General features: G+C 28.4%; 1 protein-coding gene across 2 annotated transcripts in view; it reads left to right on the top strand.

Annotated features, from left to right (window-relative positions):
• Nucleotides 1-8,385, top strand: part of LOC111618037 (heat shock 70 kDa protein 4L-like) — a 31,008-nt gene extending 22,623 nt beyond the window's left edge. Inside the window, exons 14-15 of one of the 2 annotated variants that reach the window (XM_023359456.1) lie at nt 8,162-8,263; nt 8,339-8,385. In XM_023359456.1, the coding sequence (XP_023215224.1) occupies nt 8,162-8,263; nt 8,339-8,359 (123 nt within the window). In that variant the 3' untranslated portion in view covers nt 8,360-8,385. Of the gene's footprint in view, nt 1-8,158; nt 8,264-8,338 lie in introns of both variants that reach the window. The other variant, XM_023359455.1, reaches the window with a different exon arrangement.
• Nucleotides 8,386-15,947: the final 7,562 nt, after the last annotated feature.

Genomic DNA, 15,947 nt, shown 5'->3' with positions numbered 1-15,947 from the left:
ATTAAACAGGTTATTTTTTATGAATATAGAAAATGGAAAGTATATTATATATTATTTGATTAGGCTATTATAATAAATATATTTTTATTATATTAATACATGAAATTCTTGTTCAGTTGACCCTGAACAATATTTTTATTAATTAGTTTTGAATGTTCTGTGTAATAATTATTAACTAGAAATGCTCAGTGCTATTGTTTATTTCATTATTTTTATTAAAAGTTTTTATATTAATGTTTTACGAAAATTTTTAAAATCAAGATTTAAGAATATAAATTTTGTTTTATAGAGAAATGATGAATATTCAAATAACATTATATTGTATAAGAAAACAAATTTCAAAAAAACTTTGAATGTAATTATTACTATCAGGTTTATCATTAATTTATACAATGTTTTTATAAAAGGCTGCTTGCAATTGTTATTCAAGCAGCCTTCTTTTTTATAGGCAGCTAAATTAATCAAAGTGTAAAACTTCTAATAAAATTAAGAATTTTTAAAAAGATTGTTGAAATAAAAAAGAAAAGCAGCATTTTCCTTCAATGATTACATTGATACTGTAAAAGAAACAAATTACATAAATGGTTGTTTTGAATTTTAATAATTCAAAAGATTCATCGTTTATGTAATTTGAAAATAGAGTTAATTTTATTTACTGCTACAAAGATTAAAATTTTTAATTTAGAAATAAAATTATAAAAACTTGAACTATTTGAAAAATGAGAAAACATATTACAGTGACTAAATACAAATTAAATTTCCATATCTTTATGATGCTAAAACATAAAAAAAATAATTATTTTCTTAAACTTTGCATTTTAAAATGAAATTATTGTACACTAAAAGATTTAAAACAAAACTGTCAGAAGTAAGCAAACCATATTTGAATCTATAAGAATAGCGTGTGTTACAAATTATAAATATTATTATTGTAAAATAATTTTTTAATGATTCTCAATGATTCTTGAATTGATATTTTTGAAAAAATATTGTTTTTAAATATTAATAAACATTTTCAAAAACAGAAAAATAGCATANGATTTTCAAATCTCGTCGATTCGTCTTTTGTTTGAGTGCCACGCAACTCTTGATTACTCACTCCCCACACACTATTGTTCGGCTTACATGTTCGGAATCGACGCAAAGCTACAGTTTATTTTGTGTTATTTAATTCTGTGTTTGTTATATCTATGGAGACTTCAGAGACTCTATGTGACGATTTCTTGTAACCATGAACGAATCAAAAGACGAAATAAGATTAACGAGAACATTTATTAGTTTAAGTACATCCAACTTGGATTTTACACAAATTGCAAAATTATACCCCGACTTACGCGAATTTGACTTATGCGGTTATCGCTCAGTCCCACCTATCGCGTAAGTTCGGGGTACTACTGTAGTCTTAGAAAAAATTATTAAGGTTTCAATTCCCATATCAAATTTAACAGATAATTTTTAATATATTGTCATTGAAAGTACATAATTATTTGCAACTATTACATGTTATTGTTATACAGCAACAATAGATTAAATGTATAACAACTATTATTGTTGTACATTTAATCTATCACACTGATGGTCAAACCACTGTGGTGGTAAAGGAGTGAGATTGTCACCTAGAAACCTGGGTTAGGAAATTTAGGAATTTTTTTAGTACTCTGTACCAGATGTACTGTCTTATATCCAACCACTCCTATTATAGGCCTGACTGAACCCATGATAGGTATGATTGAAATATGCTCTCACAATAGAAAGAGTTTAAAAAAATAATAATAATAAATTATATCAAATAAATATGGCTTATTATTGATAGTCATATTGTGTTTACTTGTTTTTATACATTTTGTAGTTAATTCAGATTTGTAATAAATTTTATTTTGTTTACAAATTATATTTACAGAATCAAAACTTTTAAAAATGAGAGCTTAAAAAGTAATATTTTAAAATTTCTTATCAGAGTATAATACTTTGGTAACCTAATCTCAATACTAGAATACATGATGTAATAGTTTTAGATGATTGTGGCATCTGTTATAACTATTGTAAGACTCATGTTGTTGAGATTCCAGAAGCGGAGGCTCCATAAGTAAACTTCTACCTATATTTGATATTAATAAAAACCATCAGAAGTATATAAGTAAGCTTTTGGATTGTTTTTATGAATGTTTATAAATATTAATAATTTTCCTTTATTTAAAATTTATTGAATTAGTTATATTGTTTGGAGAACAAGCATAAGATGATAATTTTATAATATTATCTTTATAAATTATTTTATTTTTGATAAATTCATAATAATAGAGATAATGCCATAAATATTATTATATGTATTATTTTTTGATGTTTCATTTAGGAAAGTGAAGAAAGTGGGAAAGATGTATTCAATCAAACTCAAAATAATTTATGTTTACTGAAAACTAGATCAATAACTAAGAGTCTTTCTGAAGAAACTTTATTGAAATACAAACAAATGGAAGTATGCAATTTTCAGAAATAAAAATTTTTGATTGATATTAAGTAAAATTAAGTTTACAGTATTTTACTTAATAACATTAATAATAATATTTATATAATATATATTATTTGTCAGGAAACAATGATTAACAGAGATAGGTTGGAAAAAGAACGCATTGAAGCTAAAAATTATTTTGAAGAATATATTTACAGAATGAAAGAGAATGTATTTAATGAAATATCTCCTCAGGTAAATAAATATTTAAAAGATGATTAAAAATAACTTATAAATAAAATTATGTTAAATAAATAATTAAATATGACAAAATATTGATGCAAATTAAAATATTCTGACTTTCTGAAACTGTTTATGTACATGTAATGTATTACATAATATATATATATAGGTTTCAGAAAGTCATATTTTTTGATTATATTAAACAGGTTATTTTTTATGAATATAGAAAATGGAAAGTATATTATATATTATTTGATTAGGCTATTATAATAAATATATTTTTAGTAANTTGATAATATATACATACATATATATATATATATATATATATATGTTTCAGAAAGTCATATTTGATTATATTAAACAGGTTATTTTTTATGAATATAGAAAATGGAAAGTATATTATATATTATTTGATTAAGCTATTATATTAAAACATGAAATTCTTGTTCAGTTGACCCTGAACAATATTTTTATTAATTATTTTTGAATGTTCTATGTGTAATAATTATTAACTAGAAATGCTCAGTGCTATTGTTTATTTCATTATTTTTATGAAAATTTTTAAAATCAAGATTTAAGAATATAAATTTTGTTTTATAGAGAAATGATGAATATTCAAGTAACATTATATTGCATAAGAAAATAAATTTCAAAAAAAACTTTGAATGTAATTATTACTATCAGGTTTATCATTAATTTATACAATGTTTTTATAAAAGGCTGCTTGCAACTGTTATTCAAGCAGCCTTCTTTTTTATAGGCAGCTAAATTAATCAAAGTGTAAAACTTCTAATAAAATTAAGAATTTTTAAAAAGATTGTTGAAATAAAAAAGAAAAGCAGCATTTTCCTTCAATGATTACATTGATACTGTAAAAGAAACAAATTACATAAATGGTTGTTTTGAATTTTAATAATTCAAAAGATTCATCGTTTATGTAATTTGAAAATAGAGTTAATTTTATTTACTGCTACAAAGATTAAAATTTTTAATTTAGAAATAAAATTATAAAAACTTGAACTATTTGAAAAATGAGAAAACATATTACAGTGACTAAATACAAATTAAATTTCCATATCTTTATGATGCTAAAACATAAAAAAAATAATTATTTTCTTAAACTTTGCATTTTAAAATGAAATTATTGTACACTAAAAGATTTAAAACAAAACTGTCAGAAGTAAGCAAACCATATTTGAATCTATAAGAATAGCGTGTGTTACAAATTATAAATATTATTATTGTAAAATAATTTTTTAATGATTCTCAATGATTCTTGAATTGATATTTTTGAAAAAATATTGTTTTTAAATATTAATAAACATTTTCAAAAACAGAAAAATAGCATAAAATTTCAGCAGAACTATATATTATTTAAGTAGAATCTGAATTTTATATTTAAGTCATCTTTATTTTAAACATAAAAATTTGATGATGTAAATTTATTTATACATCAATACAGTTATTAAAAATTTTTGTCACAGAATAGAATAACTGCATTTTACTATTGTTCAAAACTATTTACTAAAATTTTTATTTCTATTTACTATACAGTAATATCCCAATTTACATAAGTAATGTGAATCATAGACCTTTACATAAGTCAAATTTGTAAATTGCTTAAGTGTAACTATGTAATTGCCACACCTTTTGTGCTTTCAACAATGCAAACTTTTGCCTTCACTATTGTATTCACTGTCAAAATAGGTTGATTTATTTCCACAGCTGTTCTTATCATCTTACTGTCTTCATACATACAAATTATTTTTAATTTTTCTTTTAAAGTAATTGCAGACCTTTGTTTTTTTTGGTTTATTACCAACAAATTCTGTTTGCCATTTCAATTGCATTTTAATGGTACAGTACTGTAAATAAACAATAAACACTATGTAAATTTAATGGTAAAAACAGGTTATGTATTAAACAAATCGCTTGGGGCAAACTACACTAATGATGTGAAACAGTACGTATAGAAAAACAAGCATTGAAGATGTGCTTGGTTTCACTGCTCGACCTTCAGTGAGTACTGTAGTGTACTGTAGAAGAATCTTGTTTATGAGAAAGAGTGCCTCGTACACTTGTGTATGTGCTTACAATTAGACCAAAAGTAAAAGATTAGCAGAGCAATAAAGTAATAAATCTGTACAGTGCAAAAGAAAGAAAGGAAGTGAGAGAGAGAATGTATGAATGAATGTTTGAAATAGAATAATTCTTCATAAAATTACATGTTACTCTACTCAGATTTTTTTACATTTTTTGAGTTTTACATTTTATGTAACTGCAAATTTACATAAGTCATGTGTTACATAACTCAGAGTATTACTGTATACATTTTATTATCTTATTTACCTATACAGATTAACAAATATTTTTAAGAAAGTAAGTTGTCATTGCTCATAAATTTATAAAAGTTTCTAAATATTTTTTAAGTTTTGCAAGAATTATTGCTTTTGAAATGAAAAAAATAACACGAAAAAATTCTTTGAAATTAACAATTTAGAAGCATTATTTGAAAAAATTTTAAAATATTCCACATTAAATTTATGATAATTCATTTCTATAAAAAAAAAATTAAAATATTTGGAACATTTTTAATAACAAGGCTGCATGGTAAACTGTCAGTGTATCTTGGAAAATCTGGGAATTCAATCCGGAATTGCATAATTTATCATGAGTAATACAGCTCAGGATGTCACCCAGCACAATCATCAGCTAATTGATATTTCTGCAGATCAGATCCACTGATATTGAGTGTTAATTTGGCCAGCCATACAGCCTTAATATGCTGAAGCTTTGTGTTGTTTTAAAATGAAAATAACAATATTAGTCAATAATTTAAAACAATAAATTTAATTTTTGGTTTATGAAAATTACTAGCATTTTTTGTTGAATAGTTATGCTGGAAATGTTTCTGTTTAATTTGCAAATTAAAAAAGTAATCTATAATACGGAAGACATATTAAAAGTAATATGTCTTATGTATATTATCATAATGACATGAATCCTAACATGAATTACATTTTTCCCATTAAATTTTTACAAGTAAAAAGCTTAAGTTGTAATTTACATTTAAATTCCATGAAAATCTAATATTTAAATTTTTTATTAATTTTCACCATATTTCTGAAATTTATTTTTTTAAAAAGCATACACATAACTTTAATCAACATACTATTTATTCATACTAACATTTGCAACCATCTTAGGATCATAGAAAATGGAATACTGGAAATATATTGATAGAATGTTATTTTGTAGCTCAAATATACATTCAAATTTAAAAATTGAAAGAAATACAGGTATTCCTCATACAACATAGCATTCCTACAACACAGTTTTACTCTAACATAATTCAAGAATTGTAGACATCCCCCATACAAAACATTACAGTTTGTAAGTGTAAACACTATCATTCAAGATTTTTTTATTCAAATAAGCATGTGTGTTGTCTCATATTTGCCTGTGGATGTTAGAATATTGAAATTTTCAATGTTGTTTCATGCCTTTTTCCAAGTTTTCTTTAATTGAAAACTGATTCTACAATTTTTCTTCTTCCGTGTTCTAGCTTCCATTCTGGCTTTCCTATAAACTAGTTATCACTGTTGTTGGCGAAACCCAAAAGAATGTCACTATGTTTTATTTTTATGAATTAAATTAAAAGTTACTACATAAAAAGATTAAATTTTTAAAGTTCTCTTAGGCAAATGCAAGCAAATGAAAAATGTAAAGAAAAACCAAGTTGTTGTTGATAATTCAGATTAAGATCAAAAGCCCAGATTACGATGATATTTTGCCAAAAAGAAAACGTCCTTGTTTAATGTTTTTAGCAGTGAATAAAAAAATTAATATTAATGTGCAGTACTTTTGATTGTGATTGTTAGTTAATTATCGATTGCTTTAATAATCATGTTTCTCTTAATTATGAGAAAGAATACAGTAGTACAGTTTTGCTAACTTTTGGAACATAACCTTAATTGTTAATCCTTTGTTTCATACAGCATGGATTTGCATAACACAGCACTTTTTTGAAACCTAACTACTATATCATATGGAGATATCTGTTTGTTGAATTTTAAATATAAATACAAAATTTCAAAAATAAATTAACTGATTACATAAAATACATAATTAACATGTAAATAAATATCAATGGTTACCTAATACAAATATAGGCTTGTATGGCTAAGTCATAACTTTTGATTTAGGGAAATGCTATACTACTACTATGCTAGATACTTCCATGTCATTGAAAGAAAATTATCATCCTTATGATTGGTGCATTAGTGGTTTTTGACATGCTTGTAGAAGGGTATTTTCTCAATGATTCTTTCTCCCTTGGATTTCTGGCCTTGCAGAGGAGCTTAACCTTGTCAAAATACAGTGTATTCTCCAATATCAAGAGCAGCGTTGCCAATGCTATGTTGTATTTTTCTTTTCTAATATCATACTCATGCTCTTTTACTCTTGTGGAGAGGTTGAATACTGTGGATCCTATTTTGAGATCGGCGAGTGAGACAAAGATGCACAATCGAAAATAGATAAAATAAAATACAATAATTTTATTAACTCGCTCGTTATGATACAGGTTTCTAAGGATACCAACAATACTACACCCACTGAATAATCCACATCATTAATTATTTGACCACCGCACAATATGGTCTCCTGACAAAGAGTGCACACATGTAGTCCCTTGTCCGACCCGATTATCCAATTACTTAAGATTATATTAATTAAAACTAGATTCCTATTACTACTTACAACTATTGAATAGAGAAGGCTATTAGAAAATTCTGAGAATGAAAGTAAGGGATAGGAAAGAGGGTATCCAAAACTTGATGATGTATGCTGCTTATGTGGGATCATGGATGAGATTTCTCATTGGGTTGGTGACTAATTAGCTCCCCTTTTTGTCACTCTTTAAGATATTAGTCCAAAGGGTTGATGCATCCTGTTCCTCACAATTAATTTCCTTTACTTTCTCCATTCCAAAGTTCTCGTCTCGACCATACGATGCTAAACGTACTGGGGAGATTTCCTCTCGCTCTCTCTCCTTTGGGTTCTGCCTTCGAAGTGACTGCATGTTCGCCCCCTCCCCTCAGAGTTGCATTTCCTTCACTGCTTCTTGAGTTAGTCACCCACATACCAAAGCCAAAGGTAAAATGAGAACATTCCAGGAAGGGTAGACAAGTAGGACAGACAGAGGGGAAGCAGAAAATATACAATTTAAATATGGCGTGTAGCCACACTATGTAGTGGCTGCTGTGGATCTCTATTCTTAATGTGATTGTGATTTCACAGACTCATGGGTTGATAGGATCTTTTGCATTACATAGTATGTTGTGTATGCTGATTAATGCTCTATGTAATATCTTGTATTTATATAATAATACCAGTTTGTGATTAATACAAACCATAAATCTATATTAATTTTAAATTGGTCTTAAAGAATTGTTTATTTAGAAGGAATCTGTTTTGAGTATTTTGGATGAAGCTACAAATTGGTTAGAGAATGAAGGAGAAGATCAAGAAGAAGGAATTTATATAGAAAAATTGGAACAGTTAAAAGTATTCTTAATTTTTATTTGTTATATTAAAAATAATTGTATTACATTTGATATTTTATAATTTTTTTTTTTTCAGAATTACTTTGGACAATTGTAATTATTAGAGAATTAAGAAATCAAAAATTTTATATTTGAAATTTAGAATGAATTAATCTAATTGAATAATATGTATTATTGAAGTTTCATTTAAATAAAATATAGAAATAATTTATTTTTGTTATGAAAATGGCATATAAAAAAACATGAAAACAATGAAAATTAAAAAAACATGAAAATAAGACATTTTTTTAATGTTGAAACAGAGTTCTTGTGATATTTTTATCATCATTTATTTATCATAATCAATTTTCCATAAAACATTTTTATGCCCAACTTAATTCTAATTTCTAAAAGATCTTAAAAAAATTATGGATTTAGAGCTAAGAAATATCTATCAAAATTGAATGCATTGCAAGGGACCTTTGGATAATATTAAAATACAATGAGATTTCAAGATACTTTTAACAGATAATTTTATAATGCTATATTTTACAATAAATTGCTAAATTATCAAGAAAAACTATTCGGTAAATTATTATTTTTACTCATTAAAAAATATTGAATGTTTTAATACAGATTTACAGTCATTAGATGAAAGAATAAATACAAAATAATTAAACATGTACAATAATCACATATAAAATTTTCCAATTGTAAATTAAAAACAAGTAAAACAAAAATTTAAGTGATCCTTAAAAATTTTTAAACTTTAATGAGCAATTATTTATTATGACATTGTCACAATGCCAGGCTGCAATTTTTAATATTTTTAATTTATTTCATTTAAAATATAAGTTTTGATTTTACTAATGTCTTGCCCCTGTAAATCATACTTTTCCTGTTAACAAAAGCCATGCTGTTATTTAACTCCATTCTGGAGAAAATTTTTTAATTGAAATAATGCGACTCCCAGTCCATACTGGAAGTTCTTATATCATCAGTTGGGACCTCCTGCTCCTAGGCTTTCCATATCTGATCTCAACTTCATCTAATTCTGTCCTTGAAATTAAGGAAGGATAGACAGGCAGAATGACACCAGTGGGAACTTATAGGTCTGCAATTTAAAAATTGCAGCACAATTAGGGTATAACAATAATTTAGGGAATAATTAGGGGAAAACATGAAATGCAGTTTTTTGTAGTACATATATCTTTTTTTTTTTTTTCTATTTTATTCAATTTATTTTTTACCTGTTCATAATAAAACCAGCAAAACGTATTTATTCTGAGATAAATCATTTATGATAACTAAAGTTAAAGTTTATTTAATTTAACATTTCCTGTGATTACTATACAACAGGACTTTTGAGATTTTTGTATTTTACAATCCTTTAAAATACAAAAATCACAAAACACTGTTGGAACCTGCATGTTGCAGTGATTATGAATTGACCAAAAGGTTAGTTCATTTACAACCATACTATTTGACAAAAACTAAATTGTTCATATGTATGATATGTGCACTTATCTGAAAAAAAAATTATGGGCAATATTAACAAAATATACAGTATGATGAAATATTTATTTGATAATACAATAAAACTTCATTGAAAGTCATAAAATAAAGTTATATTTTACACCTTTAAATCAAAATTACACTAATAGCTACATACCAATTTTGCAAGTTTTGATTTTTATTTAAAGATTGTAGGGAATAAAATGTACAGGTTATGAATTTCTTATGGAATATTGTCTTTAAGCTGCTGAATGGTAGGGATTTATTGACATACATCCCAAGTAATCCCAAAGAAAAAAGTCTGGTGCCATCAAGTTGGGCAAGCACATATATGCTCTGAGTTTGAAAACAACGGAGTGCTGATATTGAAAATAAAATTCAATAATTTTCTGGGTTTGTCGCACAAATTTTTCTAAATTTTCAGAAAACAAATTTTCAAAATTTGAAACAAAAACTTTAAAATATATACAGTAAAAGCTGGGTAAACCAGAAATGCACTGTATCAACTTTGTTTTCTGGTTTGGCACATTTCCGTTTTGAACAGGTTTTTCTTTCAACATAGAAAATTGCTCCATTTTGAAGAAATTTTTCCATTGAGGCAGACTTTTGATTTTATTCAGGTTCCGTTTTGGAGAGGTTTTACCGTAATAGCAAAAAGTTTATTACAGTTTTAAATAGAAAAGCGACTTAAGAGCTATCCTGTATTACTAACCAGGTAACTTTCAGGTAACTATTTTTAAAATACATTATTGTGCCTTGTATGTAAATGTTTATATAATATACACTTTTATTTCTAGCTATAAAAACTTTCTATTGAGCTTAAAAGGAATAATTTTGTTGAATTATGATAAAAATCCGTATTTAAAAAATATTTAACAAGGAGACCCTATGGCTATGAGGAAACGGATTTTGATGATCTTTGGTGTAGAGGTAGTACATCATGTGAGTGTACTACTTGTAAAATACTAAAGTGCAAAACTCAAATATAATTGAGAAAAATGAACTTAATTTATTGAAGTATTATAATATAATTACATATCATTGTCAAATGTACTGTACATGATCCTGAATGATACTTATAATAAAAACATTCAAAACAAAAAATTCTGTCTACACCAACTGACGCTCTAACAGACCACAGTGTACCTGAAGAAGGCCTATTAAGAAGGCCGAAAATGTTCGTACTCTGTCTACACCAAGAACAACAAATAAATGCTGCTTTTTTACAATTGCAAGGTATTTGTAAACAGTCTGAAAAACATGCTTCATTTACATTTGTAAAAAACTTTCTTATATCACAGAGTCCACTGGTATACCAAGCATATTTTATCATGTCACAAAATATTGGTGCTGATAATTGATGATGGATAATTGAATGTATTTTCAGGCAATCCTCTCAAGAATGAATTTCATAATTTTTGTCCAGTAGTTCAGCATTATTTTGTAATAGTTTGAATTTATCCATCCATTGGTTTGATGCTTTAAATTGCAAATCAGGAAACTGACTAGCAGCAGCTAAAGCCCAATGCTGTAAATTTCTTGTGGTCACTTGTTTATAATTTTGTCTTGCTTCAACAAAGCAGTTGTACATCCAAGAATCAATCAAATGATAGTCAACCCCCCTATAACACTGTTGATAATTCCATTTTGTATGAATTCCATGTTGTACGAGTCAGTTAGATTTTACAAATATGTGTGCCGAGCTGTGAACGGCTCACATAATTGTAAAATCTAAGTAACTCATGCAACATGGAATTCATATAAAACAGAATTATCAACAGTGTTATAGGGGGTCAACTGGGTATTTATCAAAAATAGTTCCACCACGTTCAACATCTTTTTCCCATAATTTTAAATGATCCATTCTTTTCAAATGACTGCATCCTTTTTTTTGTAATGTTTGTAGTTTTCATGTAGGGTGGGCTTTTGCTACTTTTAAAACTTTGATTTTATATTCCAGTGAAATATATTCCTTCATTCTACATTTTTTTTAATCGGGTGCATAGTCATCAGATGAGTCATCTTTAATTGCTTCGAAATTTCCTTCTGTACACTCTTCTTGGGCATAAATCAATTTGTCATCAATTATAAAGTTTTTTCATTCAACACATCCAATGTATTTTTTACCGTATTGTACCTATTCATTAGTATACGGAAAACTACTAGTTTTCCATTCGTTTCTGACTTTTGGAGGCTTAATAAATCCTGAGTCTGTAGAATAAAAACACTTTTATTTTTATATAAATATACTTCACCCCATGTGGGGTGAAGTATATTTATATAAAAATAAAAGTGTTTTTCTTTGTGTTAACCTGTTTATCTTTTTCTTAATTTTTATACCAGTCTACAGACTCGGGATTTATTAAGCCTCCAAAAGTCAGAAACGAATGGAAAACTAGTAGTTTTCCGTGTACTAATGACTAGTACAATACGGTAAAAAATATATTATCTGACTCCATCGATTTTTTTAGAATATTTTTATTGACATCAAATGTATTATTGTATAATTCTATGCCTATCAGCATAGCATCTTCAGATAGTGTATCAGAAGATGCTGTTGCAATTAAATTATTTTCGAAAAGTAAACTCTCATAATACACTACTCCCATCTTTTAGCCACTGCTTTGATTCATCACTGTATAAAGAGTATCATCAATAGTTTTTTTGTCACAACATCAAGAACTTGCTTCGCTTGATAACATTTTTTTAATTATAAAATAATTTTTCAAAATAAATTTTGCTGTACAAATACATCCATTTGTGTCGAAATTCAGAAACGAACTGTTAAAAAGAGTGAGTAAAAAGGACACTTGACCTATGTTCAAACCCGGCATAAGTAGCTNAATTGATTTATGCTCAAGAAGAGTATACAGAAGGAAATTTCAAAGCAGTTAAAGATGATTCATCTGATGACTATGTACCTGATGAAAAAAAAATATAGAATGAAGGAATATATTTCACTGGAATATAAAATCAAAGTTTTAAAAGTAGCAAAAGCCCACCCTATGTGGAAACTAAAAACATTACAAAAAAAGGATGTAGTCATTTGAAAAAAAAATGGAGCATTTAAAATTATGGGCGAAAGATGTTGAACGTTGTGGAACTATTTTTGATAAATATCATTTGATTGATTCTTGGATGTAAGACCACTTTGTCGAAACGACACAAAATTATAAAAAAAACCAAAAAATCAATAAATAATAAACGAATGAGTAGATGAATAAATACATTATAAGTATTTACGAATAAAAAAAAAAAAAGTATACACAACAAGGAAATCGAACCCGAGCACGAAGGCGTACGAGCCAGGAGCGTTACCACTCACGCCACAGCACTTTTTTTTTTTTAAACTATTTATTTATCAGTTAATAATTTATACAAAGATTGTACAGCTGGCGACATGTATACATATTACAAAGTGCAATTAGATGGACAATTTGATGCTATGTTTTAGCACCTAGATCTTTACAAACGTTTTTTCATTGTTACATAACCTTCGTTTTTCAAAAGTACATTAGAGAACATGTTTGTATTAACAATTTCAAGTATCTTTACTTTACAATACATACTACACATTTAAACACAATATATTGTTGTTGGCTTTAAAAATACCAGTTTCTTCCCAACTATTTTTGCTGTTCCACTTCTTGTGTGTTGTTTGATAGTTTACAGTTTCAATTAACTGACAAGTGAGTTAGACTGAATTTACACTTTAGTAACGTGGATATTTGCATTACGTTTTGGAAGAAGGCCAAACATCTGCTTTTCCATATTGTGTCTATCATAATTATGATGCAGGCAATCATTTGGATTGACATCTTGTTTATTTCAAGTCTATGCAGTTGCGCTATGGAGAGTGGTATCGGAAAAGAGCATTTTTTATTAAAGAAATTCTAAAGACTTCTCGCGTGCATGCAATCAAAAATTGCGTGCTGAGTAGTTTCGGTTTGTTTGCAGATTGGACAGTCCCCGATGTTCTGCAGGTTTCTGTTTAGTTTCCATTCGCTGGTCTGCAGGCAATTATGGTAAATTCTCCAGAAAATACTTTTGGCTTTGTTATTTATAGGTAATTTAAAGACGGTACTGATTATCTTGCTATTTATCAAATACTGATCGAGCATAAGAATTTGGGGTTTGGGTATTATAATATCTACGAGCATCCAATAAAGCTTTTGCGGTTTAGTAGTGAAGATTGTTTCGTCGTTGAAAAATTTGGTTAGGTATTTGTAGCAACATATGACGTCTCTTAATAAGATGGGTAACCTGTAACTTTTGCTTAGGCTTTCGCTCGTCACAATTATGTTTGGAATTTGAAGTTGCAGTAGACTTCGCTATCGGGGTCCAAGGCGTATATTTAAGTTTAATGAGGGTGATTCTGTTTATGATTGCTTTCACAGATATATCAAGTAAACCTAAGCCAGCATTTTCAATGTTGTTATATATAGTCGTTCTCCTGATTGGTTCATAATTCGAAGACCATACAAATCTGGCTGTAATCCTATTTATCCTATTGGCCACTCCTTTCGTTAGAGGCTGTGTTTTTAACAGGTACCAGAATGGAGATAAAATTTTTGTGTTAGCTACTTTTGCTTTTCCATACAGGGACAAGTTTCTTCCACTCCAGTAGAAAGCGGCTTTATTTGTTTTATTAATTATGTCATTCCATTGAATATTGGTGTTTTCTCCTATAATTGTTCCTAAGACTTTTAACTTATTCTTACTCCACTTAAATCCGGCGTAGTTGTTAGGTAGATCTTTCCATGCTCCCATCCACAGGCCAGTACATTTTGTTGGGTTTATTGCAGTCCCGGAGGCCTTCTCAAACTCCTTGAATAAAGGTTTTATTTTTTCAATACTGTCTAATCTAGTTAGGATTAAGGTGATGTCGTCAGCGTATGACAAATACTTAATTTCCGTGTTTCTGTCATTTGGTGGATGGTACCCACAGAACAAGGGACTGGATCTTATATAATAAAATAATGGTTCTAGACTTATTACGAAGAGCAGCATGGATAGGGGGCATCCCTGTCGTACAGAGCAGCCCACTTTGAATTTATCAGTCAGGTTTCTGTTAATCAGCAGTTGGCTCTTTGCACCCTCATAACATAGCTTTATCCAGCTTGTAAATTTTTCCCCCACGTTGCAGTGCTCTAAAATTTTCCACAGGTATTCATGACACACGTTATCGAAAGCTCGCTTGAGGTCAATTTGAAGGATGCAGCCCGAATCAAAGTCATTTTCGATGAGGTCATATATTGTCTGGGTCATTAGGATATTTGTGTAGATGCATCGCCCTTTTATTCCACAGGTCTGTGCACTATCAATGAGACCTGAGATGACTTTTTGAAGCCTATTGGCAAGAATTCTTGTTAGAATTTTGTAATCCGTGTTTAATAGGGATATTGGCCTCCAATTATTAATTTCTTTTAGTTCAGCCATTTTCTGCGACTTTGGAATGAGTGTTATTATCCCTTGGCTGAAGTTTATTGGCACCTGATTTTCAGATATGATGGAGTTAAGCATTTCCACTAACTTGTTGCCAATGAGTGGGAAAAACTGTTTGTAGAACTCCACACGTAGGCCGTCAGGGCCCGGTGCTTTATTGTTGGGCATCGCCCTTACGATTAAAAGACACTCGTTGTACGTGATGTCTTTGTTTAGTGACTTGCTTTCGTCATGCGACAACTCAGGCATCAGGGAAATAAATTTTCTTTGAGAACAGTTCTTTATAGTAGTTTACGAAATGAGACTGTATAGTTTCCTTGTCAGTGGAGATAGTACCATTTATGTTGAGTTCCTTTATCGCTTTATGTTTAATACACTTCTTTTCAAGCTGATAAAAGTGTTTAGTTGGTTTGCCTTCCATGCTGTTAAGCTCTACCCAGGAACGAATGAAGGCACCTTTTAATTTTTTTTCCTGCATCAGCCTCAATTGTTGTTTCGCCTGTTCGATTTCACCGATGTGACTTCCCGGGTGTAGTATTTCTTTTGCATATGCTTCTTTTAGTGCATCAACTAACTTCAGACGATGCAATCTCGCTTCTGCCTTCCTTTGCGCTCCGATTTGAATGGCAGTTCTTTTGATTTTACTTTTAATTTGTTGCCACCATTTAAAGGGGTTTTCCTCTTTTTGATTCAATATTTGGGTTGTCGTTTCAGCAAGAAAATCAACATCCCTGAGTAAGGTAGCG

Source organism: Centruroides sculpturatus, unplaced genomic scaffold (assembly GCF_000671375.1).
Source record: "Centruroides sculpturatus isolate CEXI.00-Female unplaced genomic scaffold, Cexi_2.0 scaffold47, whole genome shotgun sequence".
NCBI classification, from domain to species: domain Eukaryota; kingdom Metazoa; phylum Arthropoda; class Arachnida; order Scorpiones; family Buthidae; genus Centruroides; species Centruroides sculpturatus.
The sequence above is the reverse complement of the archived record's forward strand: the minus strand, read 5'-3'. Positions and strand labels throughout refer to the sequence as shown.